Raw genomic sequence first — 27183 nt, forward strand, 5'->3', positions numbered from 1 at the left:
ATTTATACATGTTCGTTATTATTAGAACTCGTCCCAGGGCTGTTACAGATCTGGTAGATAAACCTCGTCTTGAATAGTGCTTCAAGGTTTGCGAATCAATGCGACAAGTCCGAGATGTAAAAATAAAGAAAGTAGAGTAATCACAGGATCTCGATGCTGGCTACCTAAGGTAATATCCACCGCATAGTTTGCAGTAATAAGCTAGCCGTATTATACCCTTTCTCGGACTACTATATCTGCTGCCGAAGGCGTCTTAAATGGGCAAGGGAGACTTCTATGCAGTACCAGTACGCCCATGCCGAGCGGTAAGGGTTGTGTGAAACTACGGAAGGCGTCGCGATAATGAATCTGCATCATTGCTATCGAGGACTGCCTACAACGCAAGCACGATCCGAAGCCGCCAGTCTACCTTTGGTCAGTCAAATGAAGGATATGCATCCCCATCCGCCACTTGACTAGAAACAATAAGACGGGAATGTTGAGGACGAGGTTGAACGTTTTGGGAAATAAACCAGTCGGTTTCAGGTCTTTGCCTCTGTGTAAGATCGAGCTTTCTTTTGTCTCGCTCGTATCTGCGATACGTCGTTGCTGTCATATATACTTAGGGAAGTTATTGTGGATAAGTTAGAGTCATACGCATCTTTTGAAATGTAGATTCCCTGAGAACATTGTCGACTATTTTGCCATGGGCGCTGCAGGAGTGTATTTTGGTCAAGGCTTTGTTAGATGAATGGGATTGCGACGTGACGTGAGGTATGACAATAAATGAAACTGCACAAGTCAATATGATCGCAATAGAAACTTGCGAGTCACGCTTGGTGAGAATAAAATAATTGGTCAATTAGTCAATTTTCATCTTTATTTTAAGTCCTTATGCAATTCATATCTCATAGATGTTCGGAATCAGAGTGCATTGCTGTCAACCAATCGGCTTTTATTTACCCGACCAATATTTCTCCCTTCCTTACTGGACACGACGTCAGCATCATCTTAGTAAGGGGACAGCACCGCGCTCCGAAATCAAAGCCTAGAACCAACCTTTTGCTCATATGGCTTAACTTCCAGCAGGAGCTTGCCTGTGTTCTTTCCACTGAACAATGTCTCCCACGCTGTCTCGACATTCTCAAGTCCGCCCTTAACGATCGTCTCCTCGCGCTTGAGCTTGCCGTCGTTCAACCACCCGCTGATCTCCTTGCGAGCCCGAGCGTACTCGGACACATAGTCAAAGACAATGAAACCCTCCATACGGATTCTCTGGGCAGTAATATGGAAGAAATTACGAATACCCTTGCCCTCCTTGCCGGGCGAGTTGTAGCCAGAAATGCTACCGCACATGATGAACCTCGATCGGAAAGCGGCACGGTTAAGGGCGAGCTCCAGAATCTCACCGCCAACATTGTCCCAGTACACATTGATGAAGTCAGGCGTGGCGGCCTCGAAGTCCTTCTTGAAGGAAGCAGCCTTGTAGTTAATCGCAGCGTCGAAACCGAGCTCCCTCTTCAGCCATTCGCACTTCTCGTCGGAACCAGCGATACCGACAACACGGGCACCCTTGAGCTTGGCGATTTGCCCAACCACGGAACCAGTGGCACCGGCAGCACCAGACACAACGACGGTGTCGCCCTTCTGTACGTTGCCGATCTTGTCAAGGCCAAAGTAAGCCGTGAGACCAGTCAAACCTAGCACACCGAGAGCGTCGGTGACCTTGCCATTCTGGGGCACCTCGACGACCTCAAATGCCTTCTCGTCCACGATACCGACCTCGGTCCAACCGAGCATGGCGTTCACCAAATCGCCCTCCTTAGCCTTGGAGCTCTTGGAGGCAAGAACGCGGCTGATGGCGGCGCCGCGCATCTTTTCACCGATAGCGACCGGGGGAACATAGGAGCGGATGTCTGTTGCAAGATTTGTCCATTAGCCATGATGCACCAGAGGGGCAATGTAGGTTGGTAATGGCGAGCTCTATTGAGCGCGCCTATGTCACGATAGGTTGCACACCAAGGCAAGGATGTGTGCTCACCGTTCAGCCATCCTCTCATGGCAGGGTCTAGGGACAGGTAAAGAGCCTCAACCAAGATCTCTCCATCCTTCAACTGCTCAGCCGTGGGGGCTTGCTCCTTCTTGGCCTTGAAGGTTTGGCCCTTGACGATGTCGGCCTTGGGCCTCTCGTTAAGGTACCAAGTGGTGATCTCGCGACTCATATTGTGTGCGTGTGTATGATTATGTTGTGGTATAAGGTATGTCAAGTATTCCGGGGGTTCAAGTCGCGGGGTTCGTAGTCGGTATTGTGAGGTATAGTGGGAATAAAGGTCGAGGGATGCCCGAAGGTTCAAGGGACCATGGCCAGACTTATAGCAGCTGGTCTCTTCCCACTCCGTGTACTTCTTGTTTATGTATTAATAATAGAAAACTGCTACCCCATCAATTCGTCTGGCCCGAAACTTTGCTCACCTTCGTTCGGTTCGATCTGGCAGCGACATATGGACCGTCATGGATGCCCCTCATGCGGAACTCTGACGGAGAACCATTCCAGAAGCCATGAAGCGCGTTGACTGGCCAATTGAGCCGGCAGCACACAGAATAAGGCAATCGAAGCCCGCTAGTGGAGCAACTTAGTGGGCACCGCCAGGGGGCCACATTCCGCTGTTCGTTGCAGACTCCCGATGCTAGCGGTCTTTAGTGGCCCTTCCCAAAACAGGGTCCGTGGGTGCCGAGGTCAAACTTCTATTTCAATTTCAGCTTCAATTGTTGGGGCGTTCACATCATCAGGAATCCATCCCGAGTGCTTCACTACCACGCACAACTCTGGCTTATGTAGGTAGGCCAAGGTGGGCATTTCAGATTAATCATCAACCGATACGGGAGGCCCTGTTGTTGATTATCTGAACATGAGAGCCACGGTCCAACACAACCACATCAGTTATTGATCTTGTCATCTACAAAATGTTTTGTTCCTTCCCCGGTTGTGGACAAACTCAACGACCCGAATACCGCCCTCATGCTGGGTGCGGAAGTAGCTCCGCAAACACGCGTCTCCCTATGTCTTGCTTACCAATATATACTAACGAAAGCATCGTTTCCAGGTGTTGGTCCAACATGCTGACAGTATGGTAATCGCCGGTCGTATTCAATTCGACAGGTCATTTGCACAACCGCCACAGGGAAACGTCAAGTCTCTTTAGGGTGTGATCGCAAGGTGATCAGCTTTGTCACTAGTTGGGATTATATTGAAGAAATGTGACGAAACACAATCTCGATATTTTGCCTGTTACCAAACTCTAGCTGCGAAAGCAAACACGACCCTGCAGGATCTGACTTGATACCTAAACTCCTGCCCAATGAGCCGCTCACTCAGGCCCCACAGATCGTCAACAAACGCAGGCCTCCGGGCTGTCTCGTCGGTCCACGCGATCTGACGGTTCGCTAGGTAGGTTGGTGACTTAGCTGAGAGATCAGAATCAAAGCAGCAACCAGGGACGTGGCGGCGATCTGCTCAAACGTCTTGAAGCGGGGATGCTCCCAGACAAAGTCCTTCCCCGTGTTACGCTTAGCAATCGGCTCAGTCTCGCCGTAATCACCCCAGTTCAAGTGCACGCCGAGCTCCGTATCTCCGTTGTATCCCTGGTGCGCGGCTTAGACGTGATGCCACGTGCTTGGGTCTTACGCTGAGCGCAAAGGAGAACAGGATGTTGACCGTCTGTGCCTGGCATAGCCCGACTACCTGTCATAAGCTTTACTATTGGAGAAGCTGTAGTCGTTGAACCGCACGGGGCTGATGAAATCAACGCCGCTGGTCAAGTTGACAGCGTGTGCCCCAATTCTGGCATCTGCAGCAGCGCCGGCCCCAGAAGATTCGTCAAGAGAAATTGTCCGAGGTGGTCCACAGATAGTTGTATCTCGATACCCTGTTTATCCACAGTATAATCATAGATGGCCATGTTGCCCATGCTGTCAATGAGAACATCAACTTTAGGCGCTTCCGCAAGGATCTCGCTGCCAGCCTGTCGCACTGAAGCGTGGTCGGACAAATCGACCTGCACAAATGACGTCTTGATGGCTTTGTTTATGGTCTTGATATCAACTTTTCGGGCTTGACCTTGTGGAAGGAGCGTGATGTTATGATGATTTGCGCAGGCGCGCACCTCTCGCCAGCGCAATCGCCATCTGGCTGCCGATTCTCGGCTTGCCAGCGCCCGTGATAAGGAAGGTCCGACCTTGAAAATGCGACGCGAAGGCCTCAATGACCTGAGCCGAGGTGGTCGGCCCATCACAGACCACCATGTTGAGTTAAAGTGTACTAAGAACACCGCCGAACAGCCTGTGTCTTGACTAGGTGAGATAATGTGAGTTCGGAATACATTTCTGAGGGGATAGACATGCCGACCTTCATAACCCAGCGCCGCCTAGTATAGTCGGCCTGGGCGAAAGCTAGTTGTAGATTCTTACCGCAACCCATCACCCACAAGTCGGTCCTTTGACCCAGCAACCGCCCCGGGCTTAGTGGCCGACAGGGCCAATTTGTCGGCTGTGGCTATGGAAGGTCTCCAAATGCCCCCATATACGACGGCTCAGCAAAGATTGTCCGTCTCTCACTTTTGTAGAGTGGGGGTTGGGGTTTGTTTTCTATGTCTACGGATCCGTACAGTACAGGGTATAGTGGCGCCAGCTGTGAATAGCTGCTTGCAACTGGTGCATCCGTGGCTTTTAGACATGCTGAAAATATAGCACTGCGTGCATTAGAAATAAAGCATTGCGTACGCTAGAAATAACCATAGCGCTATGTATGCTTCAAATATAGCGTTACGTGCATTATAAATACAAACGCTATATGTATATACATGTTAGAAAAATTATAATACAAGCTGTTGGCGGCTGCGTAGCTTCGTAATGAGCCCGTCATTTATGGAGGTAGGGTGTGACTAAACCTCAAAAATGAGAAATGGATAGCTTCACTATGAGCCGCCGTTCGAGCTCTGTCGTAACGAGTTCCTGAGATCTGCGTCCATCTCCTGCAGGGCTATTGTGAGGCAGCTGGCTACCACGTTTGGTTCCTCGAAACCAGTGTCGTCGGGTTTCCCATTACATATACGGAGTAGCACTGAGTATCTTGGCGAAATGTAACATGGGAGTCGTTAATGTTCATGCATGCATGATTCATCAGATCATCGATACGTAATGAGAAGTGATGGCCACGTGATTGGTCCAAGTCTCAGGTGACACCGCAAAGCATCAGCGTAACTTCCTAACTTGGACTTGGGCGAGCCTGTTTGTTGGAATAACCATATTAAGCTTTTATTTTTGTTCAATCCACTATATCCGATAAGCCTCATCATTCTTGACTTTTCCCAAGGGCGAGAATTTCTTGACGCAATTGAGTGGAAGCGATTTGTGTATCTAGAAGACCTCTCAGATCTATCGTTGCCCAAAAATGCACCCATATGCCCTCGCAAGAAGCTTCGCGGTCGATCGTCAATAATATTTCTACTATTTCATGGCATGGACTTATATTTTGAATAGCCAGAACAGAAGACTGCGTGTGAAGTATAGTGATTCAGGCTGCTAATTGCAAGATCTCCTAGTCTAGATGGACCTGTATATGCTGGCCGGGTATGTACCCTGTCCTCAAACATTCGGATCGACGCCATGCTCCAACAACAGAAGGACGATAGCTTCAGCGTTGTTAGCTACCGCGACATGCATCACGCCGCTCCCGTGGTTGTCAACGACACTGGAGTCTGCGTTTTTCTCCAGGAGGACCCTGACCACGTCAATGTGCCCGTTTTCGGCACCATAGTGCAACGCAGTCCGCCCCTCCCCGTCTACGGCATTAATATTGGCCCCGCCATGGAGCAGGATCTCGAGTATCTTGTGGTTCCCCATGGCCGAGCAGATGTGTAGCGGCGTCGTCGCGCTAACCGACCCCCTCCCCCGTTTCCGTTTGGACAAGCCCGCGTCGCTGCCTGCATGGACGATGAAAGGGCTTCTGGTCATGTCATTTCTCCTATCAGGGTCATGTACCACTCGAAGCGTATGTTGGGCCGAGGGAGACCCATACAAGGACTTGTTGCCCGTTGGCGGGGTTGGCTCGCATGTTAGCAGCTGTGGGTCCAGGTCTAGCTGCAAATGTATGCTTTCCCTATCAAGCTGTTCGCTACCGATACTAGTCTGTGGAGGGTCAAGTTCAGCTATGTCCAGGCTATTGCTATGATGCTGTTGGGCCATGGCCGTGTTGAAGAAGTCTATTGCGGGATAAGATCCTTGATGCGAGCCACCCGATAGACAATTCTCCCCCACTGGCATTGCAGTGTTGGTTGGGGAGGCGATCGGGGGTGTCTGCGAATATAATGGGAGGGGAGAGCATAGTCTTTGCGAGATTGTCAGCACTGACTGCTGGGGATCTTCTTGGAACTCCTGGTGTTGGCAACAATGGCGACAGTGCATGTGTTGAGTGTCCTGTTCCGTAGCACGGAAACTTTGCGCAGCCCTCCGCTGACCTGCTTATATATGTTAGATTGGTTATTAAGTCTATACGGGGCTCAAATCCGAACCACCCAGACTTGGTACTTAGATGGCCTCACGGGAATTTCTTTGGGCATTTCTGTTTTGAATGCGACGTTTTAGTTTAGGATCATCCTGCACTTGATTTGTATCTGGATCCTGTGAAGCTTTGGCTGATGTTGCCATGCCTTAGGTTTGCAGAATGTTAGGTAACTTCGATTGGGGTCTGTTGTTATAGTATCATGTCACCGCGCTATAAGCGACCGGAAGCCAAAGGATGAGTCCTCGCACCAGAGGGCTATGGCTTTATAAGTTAAGTTATTCGAAGGATTCATCGCTCTACATATAGAAATTCCCCGCGGTCCCAGATTCAATCAAGCAGTCGGTAACCAATGATCTGGTATGATTCAAGACCTATGAATATTCGCGATGTTGCCAGGATGCCCCTCCTTTGTCTTCCACCAGTTGTGCCTGGGTGGATTGCAGGTGCTTTGAAAGTGGAGTAGAAGTACCTATTCTGCAGCAATGCACATTATCAGCCTATCATGACTGCTGAACTCTTGATGATCTGACTGTGCTGACTGATGATCTGATCAAATTTGACGGCCAAATAACCTTAAAAGAGCTGGCACTACAACCATCTATTAGTGTGGCTCGTCATGATGGGTGACATCGGCATATGCATCTAAACCTCTCCTATCTGCAACGGATAGGACTTTCCCTGTGGAACTGCTTACGTGTGATGCAGGTCATACTATGGTATGGAGAATCCGAGAGGGCGACGGGGCAGGTACCGGGTCGATTGCATGGGTGGTTTTCCGCGATATTGAGCTCCAAGCCAGTTATATCTCCTTTCTGAAAGAACACGCCCCACTGCTTTTTTTTTTAGGCCTCATACCATAGTATGTTGAGTGAACCATAGTTGTCTCCAGTGTGGAACGATCATACGCTGCCGTTTTCGCCATTTTCACCTAATCATGAGTGAATTGCAAGACCTACAAGAAGGTTCCAACATCTTGAAGTACGAGTCAAACTGAATTGTTGGATGGAGCTGCCCTACATTGCAGTCTTCGCAGACTATCGTGGCAGCGAGATCTTCAAGCGGTAAAAAGTTGGGATATCTTGGCAATATCCTGAGGTTAGTCCAGTCTAGTTTAGCGTTTTGATGTTCGGGCCATGGATCGCGTTGTAGATAACTTTTTAAATAGAGTTAATCGCCGGGTTCTCCCATGTCACTAAGCCTGTAGGGTCTCGCTTAGAAGTCTTGAGTGCTCCAATAGTACAAGTGAGTACAATGGCTAAGCACAAGTCTCCGCCCACTTATAGGTTTCCCGCTGATGCTCACCAAGTTAATAAAATCATCACAGATTGTATAGATGTGGAAGAAAGAAAAAAGGGGGTTAGCAATTTTTCAAATCTTGAGGCTTCTTCTCTTACTTGAAAAGTTAATTTTTTTTTCCTATTGCAACCGTTCTTTCGATGTGATACACCACGAAGTAGGAAAATATGGGCGGAGATTTATTTTCCGGCAGTGCGTCTCTTGTTCTTGCATATCAACAACCTTCGCGTGAGTATCTCAGATACGGTAGTACCGAGGCAGCACAGCAATTTGAGGGACGAATCATGAATTAAGCATTAATTTGAAACACTGGGCGGCAATAGATCTGTTACCCTGTCAGGCGTCGCCAAGCCATCTGGACCTGACAATGGTGGATATGTTGGTGTCTTAACTACTCTTTCTCTATACACTAGCCTTCTGCATTTAAATATCTTCAATGTTTCAGAACATCGAATTTTTTGAATTCGCCCTCTCATAACCTCCAAACGCCCTAGCTCACACGCCAGTTCTTTGACTGTAGATGGTTTTACCAGGCGTCATTGCAATGGCTGTCTTCGTTGATATTGCTATTGCTATATGGTTGTGGCAGTTTAACCTATTATTTTTATATGGCTTGGCGTACTTGACAAAGTATCAAAACTATCGCCACCTACTGTATTAGAGAGCTTCCTTCAACTACCTGCATATACCCTCTCAGAGTCGCGTGTAAGCACTAGCTGAAACTCGATTTATATAATCTGACTCAGCGACTAGTCCTCCAAAAGTTCAGACTCGGATGAAGGCTTTCCATGGTTTGCGCTTTCTGGTAATGTACTTGTGAAGTTTACACAGTCACTGCTTTGCATTGTCAGTGGCGGCGCTTTTCATTCACAATATACTTGTACACAACCAGGATCGGAGGCAACGCATTAATATATTTCATTTGGCACGGACTTCAAAGCAAGCAATGCTTCCATTTCAGTTACTCTGTACTAATTTGACGACTCCATTATGACATTTCCATAAATCTCGTCAGAATTACAACCTGATGAACATAATGGTTTCTGTTTCAGGCCGTTTCGCAAGGCGTCGTAGTTTTTACATCTCCTTGGTGCATCTCTCATCGTCCACGCTCCAATTCGAGAGCGACCGTCGTCCGCTTCCTCAAATATCACAGGCGTAGCATCGGCCTTACATTCGATCATAATCTTGAGCGACAAAAGGCAATGGTTAGTGTGCAACCAATACCTTCCTCTTTCGAGCTGATCGCTCAGACCTGCGTGATGTTCTTTCTCTCCATGTATGGCTTTTCTAAGCATACCAATGCAATGGATCTGGTGGGAAACTTCGGAGACTTCGTTAGCTGATACATATTTATGGGTATGATATCTTTGAAAGTTTCTTGCTGTGCGTACATTCTGGTAATGATATCAACGTATCATTCATCTCGGATTGTAATAAATGTAACCAATTTACATCGGGAGACTTGCCAAGCTGTGTGATCCTTTCTCTTGGAAATCCGATCCAGCCATCTGGTCAACATCATTAGCATATAGACTTGGAGTCTGTCATCTCTCTTGCTGGAGATATACTCACAATCCCATAGTTCCTTCCAAAACGTTTCTCTTTGGTCCTGGATGGCTCCGCAGTAGTCTTCTGGGCAGGAACCCCATTCGAATTGCTTTGACTCGTAGCTCACAAATGGAGCAAGAGGGCCTGAACATAGTCTTGTGAGCTTTGCATCAAGGATACATTGAGATAAGTGAACGCACTCCAAGGCTCCATCAGTTCGAGACAAGAGGATTCAAGTCTTCCACGCAGAATGTAAACAGCAAACAACGAGAGGAAAAATATGGCCAGAGAGAATATTAGAAGTCGTGTCTTCTTTGTTGCCGTTAACGATTCTTGTGGTGCCTTTTCCAGTTCTGATGTGCTATCGAACGAAGTGTTCCGTGCAAGTAGTGAACCGCTGGAGCCTGCATCCGAGGCGGCGCGAGACTCTTTAACAATACCTTGCGCTCCTTCAACATCTTGTACTCCTACGAGTGGCATGTACTTCCGACGATTATCGATAAATGGAACCATACTTGTGAATTACTATAGTTACGTGGTATTAGCCAAAGTACAGTGTTCGTCTATGCACCAAAGACTTGCGACTTAAGAAGATTGTATCTTAAGGAAGTGCTTCTCGGGTGAGTGCACCTGCTCTGCCAATTTGTGAGGCGACCGATCGTTGACTCGTGGCATCCCCTCGATCGGTACATTGCATAGACCGCTGACATTGGCTGACATCTGCTGACATGAGTGCCATCGAAGTAGCGCGCAGCTCCACACATTGAGTCAGTTGATAGTAGTATGCATTCCCCACATTAGTGTTTACTCATAGATACGGACGGTTTGCATAGCAAAGAACATGTTGCCCCTGTACACTATCTTCTAATGCGCGACATGGTCCAACGCGCCAGTTAACCAGAACATCCTACAATGGAGTCAAGATGGGCTTCTCTCGTTGTATGGGCTGCTATTTACGCACTCCTGTTTCTTACATCGTTTAACATCTACTATTGTTTGCGTTTAATACCCAGTGAGAATCTGTGCGCCTCTCATGGAAAACCATGGACTCCAGTGACCAAAGGGCTCGAATTTACGTGGCAAATGTTTCCTGCCCTGAGATTTACAACGCCATCAGAATTCTTTGGCGAGCCGATCGAGGAAGCCGATGCGAGCTGGCATGAGTTCCTACCAGGTAAGTTGATATTAGTTGTTGGATGCCAAACATTTGGCACTGCATAGTTTAAGATAAGAGCTACGTGACTGAAACTTTCACAGAAAGTCCCATTGCCATACCAAAGACCCGCCTGCATGATCTCGATATTGAAACGAACAGGGATTTTGTGCATCTGCCTCGGGACAAAAAGAGTGTCCTCGCACTGCCCGAGGTCTTCGTTCAGCTTGGATGCATCAATTTGTTGAGGCAAAACCTCAACCGCCGCCTAAAAGACAACTCGACATATACCAAGAATCCAGCGTTTCAAGGTTCGGAAGAGGACATCTTGCATCGAGCGGATTTATGTATAGAGCGCCTGCGAGACGCCTTCATGTGCTGGGGTGATGTCAGTTCAGTACTACAGACTTTGACGGTAGAAACTGCGAACGAGACGTCAAGAAGCGAGATTGACTTCGGCACAAACCACAAGTGTCGCGACTTTGATGCAATTGCAGCGTGGACAACAGAGCATGCGGTCAAGGCAGTCAGGATGAGAGACATGTGGTGGGGCGGTCGCATATTTTATTGATATTTCCACCTGATGATTCCAGGCCAGGGGCATTACTTTCGTGTAGTGCAACAAGATATTCTATGATCAAGCATAGTAATTGCGCATGCGATGACAATACTCCAGATGTCTATGAATCTCGCAATAGAAGAGACACTGAACCACAGCGATTGGACGTGCTTATATCATACAACTTCTAAGATTACTAAATCCTTTCAATATATTATGAGAGATGTAGCCAATGTGATAAATTGATTTGCGAAATTATTTATGCAATTTCGTCGCCATATGAACCAGTATCTTCATGTGTCTCGAACCAGCCATGCAAGTCTTTGAATTCCCTTGACATCCGATGGACTTTGGCGTCAGGTGGTGCTCTCAGTTCTACAAAGTTGTCGACGTCAACTGCGTTCTGATCATGCCACGATTTGATGGCGTCGTAGTCCCGACATTGGTGGTTCACACTAAAGTCAGGGAACGGACGATCAACCCCATCGGTCCATATATGAGTGTAAACATCGGTATTAGCCTGGCAAAGAATGCCTTGCAGAAGGTACTCAATGCAATGGCTCAGATGAAGTCGGTGCATTTCGCTGGTCTCGTTGTAGCCGCCATAAACCGAGCCGTAGTAATGCTCAAAATAGGCCTCGCGACGCAGCGCGTCAAGGCAATGGACCTGGTGGAACACCTCAAGCCGTCCAGCGTACGCATCGGGGCCAAGTCCAAAGCTCTCCGGAAATTTCACGGCATCCCGTGGATCTTTCCCAATGGCCTCCACTTCGGCACGGGTCAGTGGTATAAGACGGGTATCCCCTATCCTATCCCATGCCAGGTCAACTTCATGGCTAGGCTCCTGTCGATATATGCTCGGAGAGGGGCCGCGAAGTAAAGTCGTCTTACCCGACTTTGTTGTGAGGTGCACTTGTACGGAGCTCAATACGGGTGCTGCTACGACTTTAGTATTTGGCTTGAAAGAGCAGATCAATAGTTGGAGAAGAGTTACACGCCGTGGAAACACGCCTAAGGGCCCAATTCGTTGCCCAGAACCTGTCTTGATTCAAGTGGATAGATAGCAGAAGGCATATGATTGAAAATGCCAAAAACGTTGCATTTAGCACCGCAAAGAACGACCGCGAAGCAAGCATATCCGTCTTCTCTGACCGAGAAGGCATAGCGAGTTAGTGCACCAGATGTAGCTGGAATGGCCGCTAGATCAAGTTGACTACAAGATGATGTGCGATAGGGTTCGAGACAAGGAGTTATTTCAGCCACTCAATTTCTCACATTTGCTGTACAACTCTACTAACCATGAAGATTTCACTGGTTAGCAATCAAAAAGTGATCAGGTCAGGCGAATGCACCGTGCAATTTCGCTGTGAATTATGCATCCTGTCAGCGTCTTGTCAGCGTCCTGTCAGCGTTCTGTCAGCTCTTGTGGTAACTAAAAATCTGAATAGAGCTGGGCTGACACCCCCCACTTATTGAGTTCTATGTGGTTCTCATGTTGAATACTCGATACCGACCTTTTGATGATTTCACTGGGCGACAATTTGGAGCAAATATTCTGGCCGCTGAGGGAACATTGAAAGTTTTGTTATGCACGGTTTCTTTGTAGGAATTTCGACAACGGGAGGGATTCGAGGGAAGGATTCGAACTGCACTTCATCGTCACATATGGCGATTTGACTGGAATAGGTCGTCGCTCTGAGCGAGCATGGCCCTCCCGCGAGGCTGTAACATGTGTGTTCAGTCATGATCCAATAAACCGATTTCCATATAATCGTGATTGTTTGTTTTAAAGACACCTTGGCAACCAATGAGATATTGTGGCAGGCCGGCTGTGGTTCATGGTGTATGAACTTTGTAACTTGGAAGTTCGCCTAAGTGTTGTGAGTCCTCGAACCTTAGGCTCTGCTAGGTGCTCAATGTTGGTACAGTGCTGTGTGACAGAAGTCCGGTACGCTAGGAACAGTGCTATAATGTTGATGATCAGCGCTTGATCACTAACGCAACGGTAAGCTGCACTAAATCCTAGCATGGGGAGGTATGAAGATACATCAATACTGTTCATCAGTCAGTACCTCGGCCTCCCATCTTTAAAATCGAACCTATATCCTTGTAGATACTCCTCCTTCATTACATGAATATCTTTATTACTACACAGACTTTCCCAGAGACCCAATAAATAGACGTCAACTGAAGATCAATAATTCAACCATGACTACTGAGGCGAACAACAAGCCAGTGGCACCCAAGTTCGAGTGGGATTTCGATGTGCCAGACACCCCATTCTGGCAGCAGTTGGAATTTACTGTTGTCCGTAACTTCCTGACCTGCTACGGCCCTGAGGAGGTCGAGAACCTGCATCTCGACGCAGCACTGGCCGTACCGGATCGACTGCAGTATCTGCTGTCGCAGCTATCCTCTGATCTCTCTGCGCGCGAAGCTGCAGCTGCGCCGCAGCAATTGCACGTCGCGGATCCAGATGTCTGGCGACGCTTCATGCTTGGCATAGAGACATTGCAGAAATCTCTCGGCTTGCTGGTTGAGGAGGCTCAGACGATTCACAAGATGCTCTCTACCGCTGAAGGCAATGCTCGGGTTCCATGGTTAAACATGTTGGCCGATCTGGATTTACGCAGAGGAGACTTCGTGGAAGCCGAAACCGTGTCCCGAGAAGTACTGCCATGGATGCAAACCCACGAAAAGCTGGGAGTAGACTCGCCACAGGCTTTTGGAACTACTAGGATAATTATCGCGGCCGCATGGAAACAAGGTGGAAGCAAACAGGACGAGGCACGTCAGCTGATACAAGAAACCTTCGCGCTGATCGACGGCATGGGAGACAGCAGGTTTGCTAAATATCAAAAGGAAGAGCGGCAATTACTGCAAGAACTCAAGGCCAAGCTGGAAGCTGGCAAATAGTCTTGAAAATAGTTGGTTTGCAATTGAAAGACAGTGATCAGCTGGTGCTCTCTGCCGGTAGAACAAATAGGGGAATTCGAGAACTCTTCTGACAAGTATGTATAGATGACTGCGATGTGATTCAGTCTAGCAGTGAAGATTTGTATTCGCACTAAATGGCAAACGTGGCCACATAATATATATAACTTATTTCTTCTATTTGTTTCTCAAACCTTGGCCGACCCTTTGTCAATTCATCTATGTGTTTCGACCGTGACCCGATGTTGGTCTCTAAATTCGGTTAATTTGTCCCAAGAACGACATTGATGGGATACGCCCCAACCTCTGAGTCGGCTTTGCCCAGCTTCAGGATGCATATCTGGCCCTTCCAAGGTATCATCGGCTGAACACAAAACCGCCTGCCTCAAGTAATTGATGCAATGCAGTGTATGATTGACTTCTGCATCAGCCCTTGAGCTTCTGCTGCTTTCAAAACTAGCTGCTGTTTTGTGCGACAGCGATATGTGCAACTCCTGCAAACAGTGCAGCTGGTGCATTGCGGAGATCATGTAGACGTTTTCCGTTCCATCTATGACACCATGATTTGGCCTCAGACCTTGACTCGTAGGATCTTGTATATGAACAAACCCGGATTGCGCTATATCTTGGTGAGTACAAATACATGCTGTAGTGAGAGGGATGTACGAAATACACACGTAGGCCGTAAATACTCCATGCTTTCTCAACCTCTCCTTGCGTGACCGCTGTGCTGAATGGTCGCTCATCTTCAAAAACGAAGGTCTGGGTGGACGCATGCGTTAAGCCGGATATAAGCCATAAAAGAGCCAGTCCTTGAATGAAGCATATAACTCCAAGTATGGCAATGATAGCCCGCTGCCGCAAACACGAAGCTTTTGCCGATCGGAAGTCAATATCATCAATATTCCGGTCTTGTGAACCATCACTCAGCGGACTGTATTTGCTGGACTCCATGGATGATTGTCGCGAAATCTGCGACAAAACTCATTTTCTTTTGTTGACCAAGCTCAAGATGAGCAAACACCGCTGCAGTGGCAGAAGCGGTAAGCCAGTACGCAAGGCCGCCCGCATATCAAGCTGGGTACCACAATCCTAGCGAGGATGCATGTGCACATGTCAGCATGTGATCATATTGTGCGCAAAGCAGATTGCCGATCCGAAGTCCATGGCTCAAGAAGCAAGAGTCTGGTTGACAACATGTCAGCAGCATTGACTGACGTTGATGACTGTCAGCAAAAGATTAGCCACTACTATTCAGCTTTGGGGGCCTGCAACGATGCAGGTCTGGGTCACTCAATGCTCCGCCAAAAGATCTTGGCAAAGTGAGAGACATAGTTGAAGGGTCAATGCACGAACCACTATTGCCAGCAATACTCAAACCTGGTATCACGGTCTCTAAAGTATGGACGGAGAAGCTCATGCACTAAGCTTCGAGCAGACTTGTGAGGTCGTAGAGAAAATGAGGCCTGATTTAGGTTCGGCATCCTATACCTCGCTGTACTTATTGCCTTAAACGACTGAAATGCGACTATGAAATAACCTTTTTGTAGTAACTATTCAAATGTCAAGTCGCATTCATAACCGCAACAGGAACAACCTATACGTAGAGGAGGAAGACTCGAGAAAAATGTATGTTTATTTCATGGAATGCAGTACGATAAGTGACTTGGCAAACCATTTCTTTGCCCATTATCTTACATCGGCAAATACTTGGATATTGCATAGATATGGGTGTGTTATAAACCAATCTCCATCAATCTACACGACAACCACAATAGTAGCGCCAATAGTTGATTGACTGTGTAGGGTAACTAACACTCTCTGAACTTCCCAGGTGATTCAGACTATTTCGACTACACCCTGACAACGGATCTGGGTATGCTACTCTGATTGGTGTTCACGCCAGTGTTTGAAGAAAGGATCCCCGGGAAATAGTCTCCATAGGAATTCGATATCTTCTTCTGGATCGTTATCGAATCCACTCGCCGCGATGATTTCGTCGGCCTTTTCTGGATTCAAATTGAAGTCCCAGTCTCCAGCCCAGTTATCTCGGGACCACTGTTGAATCCGCTCGAAGTTGCGACATGTATGTGTCGTAGCCAATCTGGGGAATATTCCCTTCTTCGCCGGGATATTTACGTGGAACGGGATTGGCGCTACATCAGCATGGCACATGAGCGTCTGTCTCAAAGAGTCGATGCAGTGGTCCCAGTGTCGGAAGGCGTCAGTGTCACGGTTGATTGTCCCGTTTGGCCAGGTCACCTCCGATAAACCACCGTAGACTTCGGGATAAAGTATTTTGCGAAGGTCGTTCAAACAGTGTAGCTCGTGCCAGACGTCAAGCTCAACAAGGTAATCTTCAGTCCCTGGAATGGCAAGGGTCGGCGAGTGCAATTTGGTGGCTTGCTCCTTTGTTATTTTGGAAATGCCAACTAGTGAAGCAATATCAGCCACATAAATATAGACACAAGACCGAAAACATAATTCTACAGTGGGAGTACTCACAGTTGTACAAATCACTCCACAGCTGATCCGTCCTCCCATCTGCTGTCGGATAACCCATATATTCGGTGAGATTGAACAATGCGGCCCGGAAGTGTTTCGCTTCAACGTATTCGACCGCCTCGTTTGCCGGAGCTGTTGGTATTCAAGATTTAGCGTTGGTCTGTCACTACACAAGGGCTTGTCGTCTTACAATATACTCCAAGCGTAGGGTCGTGGCCTCTACCTGATGGTGAACTCCACAGCACAGCTATCACCACCAGAGAGATAACATTACAGACGTAAAGAACTACAATATGAATAAGACATAGTCTGTGGGGCCTTGCGAGAGCCTTGTATGAATGGGATTTCAGTAATCCGTCATTTTCACCAATGTCGTGTTCGTCTTCACCTGAGAGGAGTGTGCTGCAATCCGAGTCTTTTTCAGTAATATCCATATTGGTTGAACACGAGGGGAAATGGTTTCAGAGGTGTTAAACATCAAGTTAGGTCTGATTGCTGCTGGCTTGTCGTAGTTACTCGAGTTTTGACGAACAACCTAAGATCCAACGGCCCACAACTCCCGCCACCTGCTCCAACCCAATTTTGCATCGAGCTCTTGCAGGGAACACCTCTGTTTTTGCTGACCGCATATCTGTCAGCATACTTGAAATCTAATTCATGTCACAGAAATCATCAATATGGCGAATACTGACAGAATTCTGGATACTGGAGATTCCAGTCAGCTATTCGGATTTGTCCCTCGAGCCGAAAAACACCCCCTGACCAACTTGCTGACGCTTCGCAGATACAGCACGATATCCCGAACATACTGTTTCATCATCCCCAGTATGTAAGTCGTCATGTGACGGTGCGATGTCTCCCGACTTCTTAAGAAAGAATATCTTCTTGTGTTGCGATTAGTTTCCTTTTCGAACCTCCTTATCCCCAACAAAATCCAACTCGGCTATTGATAATAAGCCCACTTTCACGTAACACACAGTGACAATGAGATTCTCAATTGTCACGTTGCTTTCGCTTGGCGCCGCGGCGGTTGCTGCCCCAACCCGTAAGTTAGCCTTCGAGCTCGAAATACTGATCTGGCTTTTTGACTGACGCGGAGATACCCCTAGCTCATGGAAGTGCTGAGGGCCAAGGTGCTTCCGTTGATGCTATCTCTGAGGCGCTGTACGGATCGTGGGGCATTATCAAGCGTGCCGAGCTTACGAAGGAGCAAACATCCACCGTCGATGCTATCTCTGAGGCACTTTATGGGTCGTGGGGCATCATCAAGCGTGCCGAGCTGACGAAGGAGCAAGCTGCTACCGTTGATGCCATCTCTGAGGCTCTGTATGGATCGTGGGGCATCATCAAGCGAGATGCTGAGCTCACAAAAGATCAGACTGCCACCGTTGATGCCATCTCAGAGGCGCTTTACGGATCGTGGGGTATCATCAAGCGTGCTGAGCTTACGAAGGAGCAAACATCCACCGTCGATGCCATCTCCGAGGCTTTGTACGGCTCGTGGGGCATTATCTAGACAAGAGGAAGGTCGAGATCATCCGAGTGCAAGCACACAAGGTTCTTGGAAGTCGCGGATTCGTGACTTAGGTGTAACCTGGACACTCGTTTAAATATTTCCTCAATCTAGCCATAACTGCTTTCCAGCAATTTAAATGCAACAAAGTGCATCGTCTTTTGAGAACCAGTGATTTGAATATCTCGCGTACTTTCTCTAATTTATGATCATCTCGACGGTTTAAAGACCAGCTTTGTTCCTCAGGCTTGGCAGCAATTGGGGCAATTCTGACCTACGTACAAGTACTTGAGCAACGTAAGACGGTGTCACCAAATCCAGGCCCACACCTGAAGTATCTTGGTAGAAAGCACAGGATTCAAACCCAGTGATCAGATTACGGTTTGAATCTATTGATTACAATATGTAATTCTTTTTTTGCTTTCGATACACACAAGCTTTTGCCGGTGTAGGGCGGGCGCGGCTGGCAACGAAAGCTGGCCACTGGTACGAAAACATGATTTATGTAATCCTCTAGATGGCATCGATTGAAATACAAGACGCGTAAGTATGATGTGTATTCTGCTAGCTGCTTTGAACAACGCCTCGTGGTTTCCTTCGTCGTGTCTTGAAAGGGGTCGAATAAGTGATAGAAGCGTTGACTTTGTTTTCATGGTTCGGACTGCGCAGATACAAAAGCCGCAATTCAACCTTCACTGCAACTTGGATATTTCGTCACTATTATCGTATTCCGTTGTTCTAGCAGCGGGTTGCGGTCAAGCAGCATATGACTGCAATGCGCCGTGTGGTTTTGATCCAGGAGGTAGGAATCCAGGGGAGTCCCCCTCAACAGGGCCCTGTGCATCTTCTTCCACATGTACGTACAGTGGAACAGATGGTACTCCCACGACACGAACAGGCGTGGGTGTATCCCGAGCGCGACCGTCTCCATGGCGACTTCTTGGTTCCCGTCAGAAGCGAGCCACCAGGTCCAATTCCGTGCGGCGAGAAACTCGTGCATCAGCTCCTCGTCGAAGCAAGCTTTGCGGGACCAGGTGAACGACATGATATCGAAAGAACACCCCATTGCTGCGGCCTCGGCCGACGAGTTGCCGCAATGGGCGCTCGATGGCGCTGGGTCGGATGAATGCCAGGGGTGCCAGGAGAGAAGCGAAATGCCAACTGTTGCAACGACGGCAATTAAGAAGCCAATGCCCAGCAATCTCAACATGGAATGGAAGTCGTAATGAAATCTCCTCGTCATGGGCCAGCTGGACTTTTCGCTGGAATCTTCGTCATCGGCACCACGCCTGATGGGAGTATATGGGTGACGCATGATGTGAAAGCGTGAGTGACTGCCGCAGACATCGAGTCTATCGCACTACCTGGCCTACATGCCATTTGATGGTTGGGTTGCTGTATAGCTTGAAAAGATAACCGTCAAAAGGTGGAGACGGGCCAGGTACAAATGCTGACAGGATCTTGACGTTTAACATCTGTCAGCAATGTCATCACTCACAGATATGGTCCGACGCAATCTCTCTGCTGCACTTCTCTGCGCTATCTGAGAACATGGTTCGATTTTGTCGACTTGTACCAAGCTTTGACCACGAGTACCTGCTCGGACATCGTATAAATTTGCATCGGAGAACGCTCGTAATTCCAGTATTCTCTCTGCGAGAAAGCTGGCTCTGATAAGTTAGTCTAGCGGAGAAGGTACGGGAGTGAAAATTAGTGCTGCCGGGGAGCTAAGTAGCGGGCTCCAACAGCCAAGGCTCCTATCATGCATTATACATTTTGATGGCACTTGTTTCACTCCATTCTAATTACGGTATCTAATGGGATAGTATTCCTGAGCTACGTTACCTCGAACTCAATCCCGCATACTTTTCTCAAATGCAGAAGTTGCTCTACACAGATTTCCGCCCCCAACGAGCATGCTAGCTGCGCGACTCTGCAGATGGTCAAACTCTTGCTAGCATTGGTCTGGCTCAACCCGGCGCTCGAGATTCAATCGGTGAGAAAGACAACATTGCTAGTCCAGACGCAACTATTTGGAATAGTATGAAGCACTTGAATGACATGCGCTAGTATCTATGGCATTCAATCTTAGGAGGTGCCTTACGCGACAAACACTTGAGCAGGGTTGGAACTAGGATTTTTACAATCCACATGTCGAGTAGAAATAAATACATAGTCATGTAGTTAAATCAGAAGTATCAGGTATTTGCTAATTCGACTAACAAACTCTCGAACCATGCGGCAGCCAACGTATGAGACAAACCAATGCCATGGAGTACTACCGTGCAGTGATATGTGAGAGGAGCAATTCTTTAGAGCAAGCATGTCTGGGTATCATCATAAACACCCACTGGAACTGGTTCTGCCGCCAACCTTTTTGAGAGACATAACGCCATTGTCCCTATCGGTATATCGTAACGCATCAAACCATGAATCATTTGTTGAGCTTGTGGGATATAGAAGCCGAAGCCTCAAGTGCAACATGCAAAATTTGTCCATTCATGACCAAATTGGGTTGACTACGAGGTTGCGTAAAGACTCCTGAAATGCATGGACGAAAAGAGGAAATGCCGCTTGTAAAAAGCACCGCCCACGACCCTGGAAAGTTTAGTCGTGACAATGGTGGCGGTGAACAGTTCCACACAACTATTTAGCCTCCTGTCGATCCTCAAACGGATGGATAAGATCTCAAAACTCGATGCCGGTTTCTGAAAGATCTCCTCGGCTTCTTCTCGGACTCCTATTCGGGAAGAACAGCAGGGATATCTTCCACATCATCGGCATCAGTGTCACTGGACACATCTTCAACAACTTTCCCGGCCGATAGAGATCGTTTCGCAAACTTGCTCTTGGTTGACTTGGCAGATTGAGAGCGTGGCTGAGCAACAGCTCGTTTAGCCTTCTTGCGTTTCTTAGAAATAAAAGATGAGTCTGAGGCGTCATGCGTAAAGTCTTCAGGTTGTACTACCGGAGACTGCTCAATTGTTGGTTGGGCTTTTCGGCTCGAACGAGCAGCTTTGGCTTTCGACCGGCTCTGCGATTGGGGCTTTGGAACTTCGTCTTCTGCCTCGAGACCACCCTCAGGCTCAGATTGCACAGCCTCCAATTCGTCCTGCTCCATAGCTTCTCCCAGGTCCACGCTCGCTTCGTGATCGCTCTCATCTTCGTCAATTTCAATAGAGAGATGGCGTGCCTTCCGGGCATCGTCATCCCCAATGATTTTGGCGACCTTGTGCTTGATTTCGCGATATTCCGCGTCCAAGTCCAACTGATCCTCTGGGAGGACGTTGATCTCTTTGGTCTCGGCGTAAATGTCCATCCAGTATTTGGCGACCTCCGGCACAGACATTATCTTCCAATCGGGAATAGAATGCCGGAGTCGGTACCAGGCAAGCATCAACGCAGGACGATTCCATTTCTCCATGGCGTACCAACTTTCCCGGAGCTTGTGCCAGCCGATTCGGGAGTCAGCCATGGTGCCGGACCTCTTGATCGCTTTGGCAATGAGGTAAAGGTCGTAAGACTCCATCTTGGTAAAGTCATTTCGAGCTTCTTGGATGATTTCTTCCATCGAGTGACCAGCCTTGCCGTCGATGTTGCCACCTTCTAATTTGAATCGAATTTGCTTCCATTTTGCTCGGCATTGAAGGCGGCTGCGAGTAAAGCCCATGTTTTCACTAACCAAAGACCAATCCACAAGTTCTTCATCATCGGGCCGGTCGAGATTGGGAGGGTCATCTTTTCTCAGCTCGCGAATTTTGTCAAGTGCATTGTCGACGATAGCGACGAATTCTGCCACCTCATCTTCGGTCCAGGCGGCTTTCTTGCGGGCGTCGCCGCATACAATATAATTGCGGATACGATCACGAACGTCGTCGGGGTGACGGTTGATCAGCTCACCAAGCAGCTTGTATTTTTTGCCGTGTTGTTCATAGTATGCGGCAAGCTCTTGGTGCTGTTCCACCGTCCAGGCTGCCCGTGCAACGAAGTTGTGATGAGTTTTGCGTACTTGGTTGATGATCTTCTGTCTCTTACGCTTGGGACAGGCGTAATGAACATAGTCCCAGAAATCGGAACTCTTGGCCCGTTGGGGATTCTTCTGCACCATATCAATCACTTCTTGATCAGTGAGGCCATGATTTTTACGCCATTGCTCGATAGCTGCATTCAGGTCGCGCATCTCGTCGCGTGAGAAACGACCCGTGACCTCATCTTCTGGGCTTGGGTTCTTAATCCTCGTGGCCGCCTTTGGTAGAGTGTGTGTGAACGTCGGTGTAGGTGTGGGCGCATTGGAAGGATGATGGGTTGCGGTAGACTTCTTAGCCGAGCCGTCTCCCATCATGGAAACAAGTTTGGGCTGCTTCTCGGATCTTTGAGATGCACTAGAAGGGCCTGCCACTGTAGGAACTGTGGTACGCTTGGCATGAGCTTTTCCTTTTCTTGAGGCAGCGGCAACGGCAGGGGAGGGCAATTCAGCAAATGCTTGGACATTATCCTGCTCCGCTCGTTCGAGATACGAAGATTTGGCCTTGCGTTTCTTGCTAGTGCTCGCCTTTGAGCCATACTGTCGCAGGGACTTAGACGGCTTGATAGTTGTACCGGGCTGTACAGGGCTGTCAAATGCTTGCTGCTGATCAGGGCCGGGTGATTCTCCAATCTCGGAGATCCCCTGGCCCCCATCATCTTCAACCGTTCCGTCTACACCAAGATCATCGGAAGTAAAATGTGCCTGCTTTTCGAGGCCGCTGGCCGTACTTGGTGCATCGCCGTCGTTGTCATCATCGTCAGCCATTGATTCGTCGACAACGCTGTCGGGCTCTTCATCAGCACCACTGACAATGGTGGCGTGGGGCTCGGTACTGGGCTGCTCCTCGTTCGCATCTATGTCCATGCTCTCAGCAGGCCCCTCCTCCTCCTCTTCCTCCTCTGGTCTCTCATGCTTGACCAGATGGCGCGGACTAGACGATCTGGATGGTCTTTGACGTTGAAGACGTGCGAGGCTGGGTGAGTCATCAGCATAGCCCGGAGAAACGCCTGACACATTCAGCCGCTTGTTGCTTGCAGCGGCTGTGTTAGATTCGGAAGGTGTGTAGTCTTTGCTGGCGTATCTCTGTGAGTAGTATTCTCTGGCGATTTCGCCGATTCGGGAATCGCCGGTGGCTGAAGCTGGGGATGACTGCTTCGTTGGCAGAGGCCAGTCGTCAGTGCCATCGCCTGCCGTTCCAACTACACTGTTGCTGTTGATTGCATCATTTCCGGCACTGGTCTCATGCGAGAGGTGCGACTGTTCCCTGCGTCTCTTTCTTGATTTCTTATCGGAATCCCGTGCCTTCCGCTTGCGTTGTGATGGCTGTGCAGCAGATTCCTCTGCCAAAGCGGGATCGGTCGTGCTATCGTGTGAGAAAGTCGGATTGAGCGGGTGAGCGTCGTGGTGGACTTCGTCGTCTGGAGTCGGAAGTTGATTGGGGTCGTCCATGAGGCTGTTGCCATCTTCTTGGTCACCTGCGGGGACACGCTCATCTTCGATATCCTCGCTCTGCAAGTAGACCTCACGAGGCTGCTCCAGATGATTGGAGACATCGTGATTGTCAAAGCCAGGGCTGGTAGCAAGAAGCGAGGAGCGCAACTGCTCGGCGTGCTTGGCAGCTTTCTTTGCCCTTTTGCGTTCCTTGCGATCTTTCTTTTCCTGCCTTTGGAGTTGGTCGGGATCCAGTTGAGTCAACGTAGCATCAACCGTGTCGCCGTCCTCGTGTCCTTGGCCAATTGTGGGCATGGCCTCGCCGACGAGCGGACTGGATGCAGCATCAAAGTCGATGGAGGACCTGGGCTCAAATGCGCGAACTTCTGGTGCTGATTCTGAGGCTGCTGGCATGACGCCTAGCTCGTGGCTAGCCATGGTCAGAGACTGCTTCTTCTTTCGATCTCTCTTTTTCTTGGCTGGCTGGGGCGCTGGGACTTGCTGGTCCTGCTCGGTGTCATGCATGTCATGTTCTGGCTCCATCGTAGGTTCAGGTGATGCGCTCATGGTCTCAAAGGTGGACTTGGTGTTGGGCCGCCTGCGATTGGCCTTGGAGATGGGCTGACTACGGGTAGCGGAATGGGGGACTTGGCTGGAGAAGGCGAAGTCTTGCGACGAAGGGATATTGTGGGCAAAGGGCTGAGGGCTCCCTCTGTCGGAAGTGTCAGGGTTCTCGGTGCCGCCGGGCGATTGTTCAGTTGGCGATTGGGATCTGAAATGCTGGCTCTCGAAAGCCTCGTAGTCACCGGGATCGAGTTGGCTAGTGTTTTGGCCCATGATGGCGCATGATTGGGCTAGGCTGTCGCGATGAACTGTTCGGTGGGCGAATGTTGTGAATGGCAGGAAATGCGACGAGACGAGACGGAGGTGACGGGACTGGCTCGCGTCAACAATGGACCGAGTTTGTAGCTGTGAATGTGACTGGGACTTTGGCTTTGACTTGCGACGGTGAAATCGGATCAGAGTCAGGACTCAGTTGAAGGTCGGGACCAAGACTTTGATTTGGATCTTGGTTTCTAAGGCCGTGGTGCTTTCCTAGAGCTTTTCGATATGGGGTCGAGTTGAAGACCCGCTTCCGGGTAGCTTGACACGAAAAAGAGAGAAGGAAAAAAAAAAAAGGAAAAATTGACGCGATTGAGGTGATGATGCCGCAGAGGATTGGAAAAATTGGAGAACTGGAATCGTGCAGTAAACAAGGTTTGATGGAGGGTGGACCTGTGCCAACGGGGGCCTGCGCCTCAGTGACTACCAGCCTGGAAGAGGGCAAAAGTGCAGCTTATGCAGGTGATGTTTAGGGTGCTGTTCCACTGCAACATGCGTATCACCTTGTGTAGGTAGCCCACTCCAAGTCCATTCACACGCTACTTACGGTAAGTTTCTATCTGTCGATATGATATGATGCGATGCGATGTGATGATGCTCTTCATACAGAAGACACACTCAGCCCAACCTTGTGACCAAAACCCGTCTGCACGGGAATGCAACTGCCAGATGTGCTTGAGGTTGATGCACCTGTTGAGGGGCGTGAACTCGAAATAGTCTAACCTAACCTAAGGTTAGTAAGGCCAAATAAAAAGCAAGCACAAGGCTTAGCTGCCGTCTGGAAATCCTACTGTACTATCAAAACAACAATCAAGCAGGGCTTGTTGCACAGGCGTGATTGCGTGCACATCAAAATGGGACAACAATCACTACGATCTGCCACTCAAATGAACACTCACCTAAGGTTCCATGTAGAGATCATGGACTGAAACTTTATTTTTGGTCACTGTTTATCCAGTGGAGAACTTTGAGGCCCCGAACAAGACATCCACTGCTCACTCTATAGGCAGATCAGCATCCATCCTTTCCTCTCACGTAAGAACCTTGGCCGCTTTTCGACCCGTACCATACAACACAGTAGCAGAGGAAGGCATGGGTCTGGAGTAACCGAGGGCATTCAGTCGACTGCTCGTCTCTTCATGCAGCATAACTTCTCAAGGGTCAGCAAGGAGACAAGAAGTGAGCAAGTTTTCTCTTTTATCCATAGCTATGTGCTCAGCTGAATAGGCGCCGATCAGGCACTGGCTGGTGCAACTGCCAGTCTCAGCGCATCTGGTATCACTATCTTCCCTTGGTCTTCCGCAGAGTCGCCCGCCCTGCTCTTCATCTCGTCCATTAGCACCTCATATCGTGCCAGCCACCTCTCATCAACACCCCGCATCGGCTCGTACCCCAATCTATGTGCCTCGTTATTCACCCATTCAAGTATGCCATCCATGTACGGCACCTCCTTCCTCATCAAACTATGGAATGTCTTGCTGCCTTCCACTAAGCTTGCTTTGCGTACATTGTATTCCTGCCGCAGCGTTTCCTGGCTGGGTAGCGCTGCTTTCCCCGCAAGGAATCGAGCCACCACCTCTGCTTGGAAGTCGAAGAGTGAGAACGTCGACGTATAGTAAGGCACGCCAACGAAAATGAGCGTGGGATCTGGGATGTAAAATATGTCCTTGTGAAGGTTGTGGGTTGTCAGGCCATCCCTGCTGACAATAAGTCTATCATCAGCTTGCTCTGTTGGGACAGTCGGGTCTTGCAGCGAGCCCAGGAATGGATACGATGTAAGGTAACCTGTCCCAAGCACGATAGCGTCGATGCCCGTCAGAGTACGCCCATCTGTCAACACCACCTCGCCGGAAGTAGAATCCTGAGGTGGTACAAACTTCTCGATGCCTCCTACCCTCTCGGCCCCCGGTGGCAAAAGACTCGCCGGAAGATCGAATTGTCCATCTCTTGCACTTTGGTACACTTTCTTGGCTACGGCGTGGCTCTCCCTCGCCACGTCCAGAGAAGAAACACCTGCTCCAATGACCAAGACTGTCTTGTCTCTGTAGATCTCCGGCGTTCTATACCGCTTAGAATGCGAGATGCTGTCAGGGTAACGCTCTTTCCACTCCTTGAGGCCGGGGGCATCGGGGATCTTCGGCTCATGATAATGGCCACTGGCTACAATGACAGCGTCGAACTCCCATGTTCTGCCAAGGAACTCATAATCAGCTCCAGTTTTCCGGAGCGTTCTAGTTCTGACAACCCATTTCTTTCCTTCGGGGTTCTTTGATATTGTGTTAACAGTCGTATCGAATTGGATGTGATTATGGGCGCCCGTAAAAAACGCCAGATCTCTGACATACTGGTCAATCAAGTCTTGGCTGACAATTTCTGGTGTATCCTCTGGCCATTTCATCAACGTGCTTCTCATCAGCGTTGTTGGCACGTTGTTTCGAAGTCCCTTGTAACACGGTCCAGGAGGTGCGTGGTCCACTGCTGCATCTTCATAGCTCCGAGACCCTAGCGAGCCATTGCGATGCGGCTTGCTATCTGACTCCGGCCGGTTTGGTGCCGGCGGCTGGATATTCGGATAAGTAGGCTCATTGGCGACTCTGTCATCATAGTGCCAAACACCACCGACTTGGCTAGAACGTTCAAAAACCGTGACCTTCAACCCTTGACGAAGCAGATGAGCAGCCGACGTAACGCCGCTAATACCAGCGCCGATTACAGCAACTTCTTCGATTCCCTCCAGTGGCTGGTTTGCTTGATTAATTGAGCCCATGATAGCCCAAAATCTACGAGTTTT

The 27183-nt window shown here is 48.9% G+C and overlaps 13 protein-coding genes across 13 annotated transcripts; 3 read left to right on the forward strand and 10 right to left on the reverse strand.

Annotated features, from left to right (window-relative positions):
• Nucleotides 1–833: 833 nt before the first annotated feature.
• Nucleotides 834–2538, reverse strand: BKA67DRAFT_568378 (NADP-dependent leukotriene B4 12-hydroxydehydrogenase). The gene is made up of 2 exons (XM_046103026.1): nt 2021–2538; nt 834–1895 (listed from the first exon to the last, which is right to left on the reverse strand). Exons 1-2 carry the CDS (start codon nt 2199–2201, stop codon nt 1021–1023), a joined length of 1056 nt encoding a protein of 351 aa, XP_045957298.1. The 5' UTR covers nt 2202–2538; the 3' UTR covers nt 834–1020.
• A 1193-nt stretch (nt 2539–3731) lies between these two features.
• BKA67DRAFT_307761 (uncharacterized protein) lies at nt 3732–4428 on the reverse strand. Its single transcript, XM_046096120.1, has 2 exons — nt 4385–4428; nt 3732–4329 (listed from the first exon to the last, which is right to left on the reverse strand). The coding sequence occupies exon 2, from the start codon at nt 4266–4268 to the stop codon at nt 3795–3797; it is 474 nt and encodes a 157-aa protein (XP_045957299.1). The 5' UTR covers nt 4269–4329; nt 4385–4428; the 3' UTR covers nt 3732–3794.
• Nucleotides 4429–5622: 1194 nt separating this feature from the next.
• On the reverse strand, nt 5623–5880 carry BKA67DRAFT_519106 (ankyrin repeat protein; the record flags this gene model as incomplete). The annotated part of the gene is made up of 1 exon (XM_046098066.1): nt 5623–5880. The coding sequence occupies one exon, from the start codon at nt 5878–5880 to the stop codon at nt 5623–5625; it is 258 nt and encodes an 85-aa protein (XP_045957300.1).
• A 2928-nt stretch (nt 5881–8808) lies between these two features.
• On the reverse strand, nt 8809–10085 carry BKA67DRAFT_647014 (uncharacterized protein; the record flags this gene model as incomplete). Its single annotated transcript, XM_046105934.1, has 4 exons — nt 9589–10085; nt 9413–9532; nt 9232–9348; nt 8809–9179 (listed from the first exon to the last, which is right to left on the reverse strand). Exons 1-4 carry the CDS (start codon nt 9899–9901, stop codon nt 8809–8811), a joined length of 921 nt encoding a protein of 306 aa, XP_045957301.1. The 5' UTR covers nt 9902–10085.
• Nucleotides 10086–10230: 145 nt separating this feature from the next.
• Nucleotides 10231–11112, forward strand: BKA67DRAFT_647015 (uncharacterized protein; the record flags this gene model as incomplete). Its single annotated transcript, XM_046105935.1, has 2 exons — nt 10231–10562; nt 10646–11112. Exons 1-2 carry the CDS (start codon nt 10301–10303, stop codon nt 11110–11112), a joined length of 729 nt encoding a protein of 242 aa, XP_045957302.1. The 5' UTR covers nt 10231–10300.
• Nucleotides 11113–11359: 247 nt separating this feature from the next.
• BKA67DRAFT_536728 (uncharacterized protein) lies at nt 11360–12401 on the reverse strand (the record flags this gene model as incomplete). Its single annotated transcript, XM_046100205.1, has 2 exons — nt 11360–12142; nt 12399–12401. 2 exons carry the CDS (start codon nt 12399–12401, stop codon nt 11360–11362), a joined length of 786 nt encoding a protein of 261 aa, XP_045957303.1.
• A 745-nt stretch (nt 12402–13146) lies between these two features.
• Nucleotides 13147–14188, forward strand: BKA67DRAFT_568389 (uncharacterized protein). Its single transcript, XM_046103027.1, has one exon. It carries the CDS (start codon nt 13309–13311, stop codon nt 14014–14016), a length of 708 nt encoding a protein of 235 aa, XP_045957304.1. The 5' UTR covers nt 13147–13308; the 3' UTR covers nt 14017–14188.
• Nucleotides 14189–14249: 61 nt separating this feature from the next.
• On the reverse strand, nt 14250–14988 carry BKA67DRAFT_536730 (uncharacterized protein; the record flags this gene model as incomplete). The annotated part of the gene is made up of 2 exons (XM_046100206.1): nt 14250–14653; nt 14712–14988. 2 exons carry the CDS (start codon nt 14986–14988, stop codon nt 14250–14252), a joined length of 681 nt encoding a protein of 226 aa, XP_045957305.1.
• Nucleotides 14989–15915: 927 nt separating this feature from the next.
• On the reverse strand, nt 15916–16973 carry BKA67DRAFT_659676 (uncharacterized protein; the record flags this gene model as incomplete). Its single annotated transcript, XM_046107489.1, has 3 exons — nt 15916–16466; nt 16540–16671; nt 16730–16973. The coding sequence occupies 3 exons, from the start codon at nt 16971–16973 to the stop codon at nt 15916–15918; spliced, it is 927 nt and encodes a 308-aa protein (XP_045957306.1).
• Nucleotides 16974–17523: 550 nt separating this feature from the next.
• On the forward strand, nt 17524–18055 carry BKA67DRAFT_659677 (uncharacterized protein; the record flags this gene model as incomplete). The annotated part of the gene is made up of 2 exons (XM_046107490.1): nt 17524–17584; nt 17649–18055. The coding sequence occupies 2 exons, from the start codon at nt 17524–17526 to the stop codon at nt 18053–18055; spliced, it is 468 nt and encodes a 155-aa protein (XP_045957307.1).
• A 682-nt stretch (nt 18056–18737) lies between these two features.
• On the reverse strand, nt 18738–19367 carry BKA67DRAFT_659678 (uncharacterized protein; the record flags this gene model as incomplete). Its single annotated transcript, XM_046107491.1, has 1 exon — nt 18738–19367. One exon carries the CDS (start codon nt 19365–19367, stop codon nt 18738–18740), a length of 630 nt encoding a protein of 209 aa, XP_045957308.1.
• Nucleotides 19368–20792: 1425 nt separating this feature from the next.
• On the reverse strand, nt 20793–24347 carry BKA67DRAFT_536734 (uncharacterized protein; the record flags this gene model as incomplete). The annotated part of the gene is made up of 1 exon (XM_046100207.1): nt 20793–24347. The coding sequence occupies one exon, from the start codon at nt 24345–24347 to the stop codon at nt 20793–20795; it is 3555 nt and encodes a 1184-aa protein (XP_045957309.1).
• Nucleotides 24348–25626: 1279 nt separating this feature from the next.
• BKA67DRAFT_520147 (uncharacterized protein) lies at nt 25627–27159 on the reverse strand (the record flags this gene model as incomplete). The annotated part of the gene is made up of 2 exons (XM_046098154.1): nt 25627–26884; nt 26930–27159. The coding sequence occupies 2 exons, from the start codon at nt 27157–27159 to the stop codon at nt 25627–25629; spliced, it is 1488 nt and encodes a 495-aa protein (XP_045957310.1).
• Between the last annotated feature and the right edge of the window lie 24 nt (nt 27160–27183).

Source organism: Truncatella angustata, assembly GCF_020726525.1.
Source record: "Truncatella angustata strain MPI-SDFR-AT-0073 chromosome Unknown BKA67scaffold_5, whole genome shotgun sequence".
Classification (NCBI taxonomy): Eukaryota; Fungi; Ascomycota; class Sordariomycetes; order Amphisphaeriales; family Sporocadaceae; genus Truncatella; species Truncatella angustata.

Excerpts from the sequence above, each read along its gene's own strand:
- BKA67DRAFT_568378 (XM_046103026.1), bottom strand. The coding sequence starts at position 2,201 with ATGAGTCGCGAGATCACCACTTGGTACCTTAACGAGAGGCCCAAGGCC. Across the intron at positions 1,896-2,020 it reads CATGAGAGGATGGCTGAACG|ACATCCGCTCCTATGTTCCC; the intron begins GTGAGCACACAT and ends ATCTTGCAACAG.
- BKA67DRAFT_307761 (XM_046096120.1), bottom strand. The coding sequence starts at position 4,268 with ATGGGCCGACCACCTCGGCTCAGGTCATTGAGGCCTTCGCGTCGCATT.
- BKA67DRAFT_568389 (XM_046103027.1), top strand. The coding sequence starts at position 13,309 with ATGACTACTGAGGCGAACAACAAGCCAGTGGCACCCAAGTTCGAGTGG.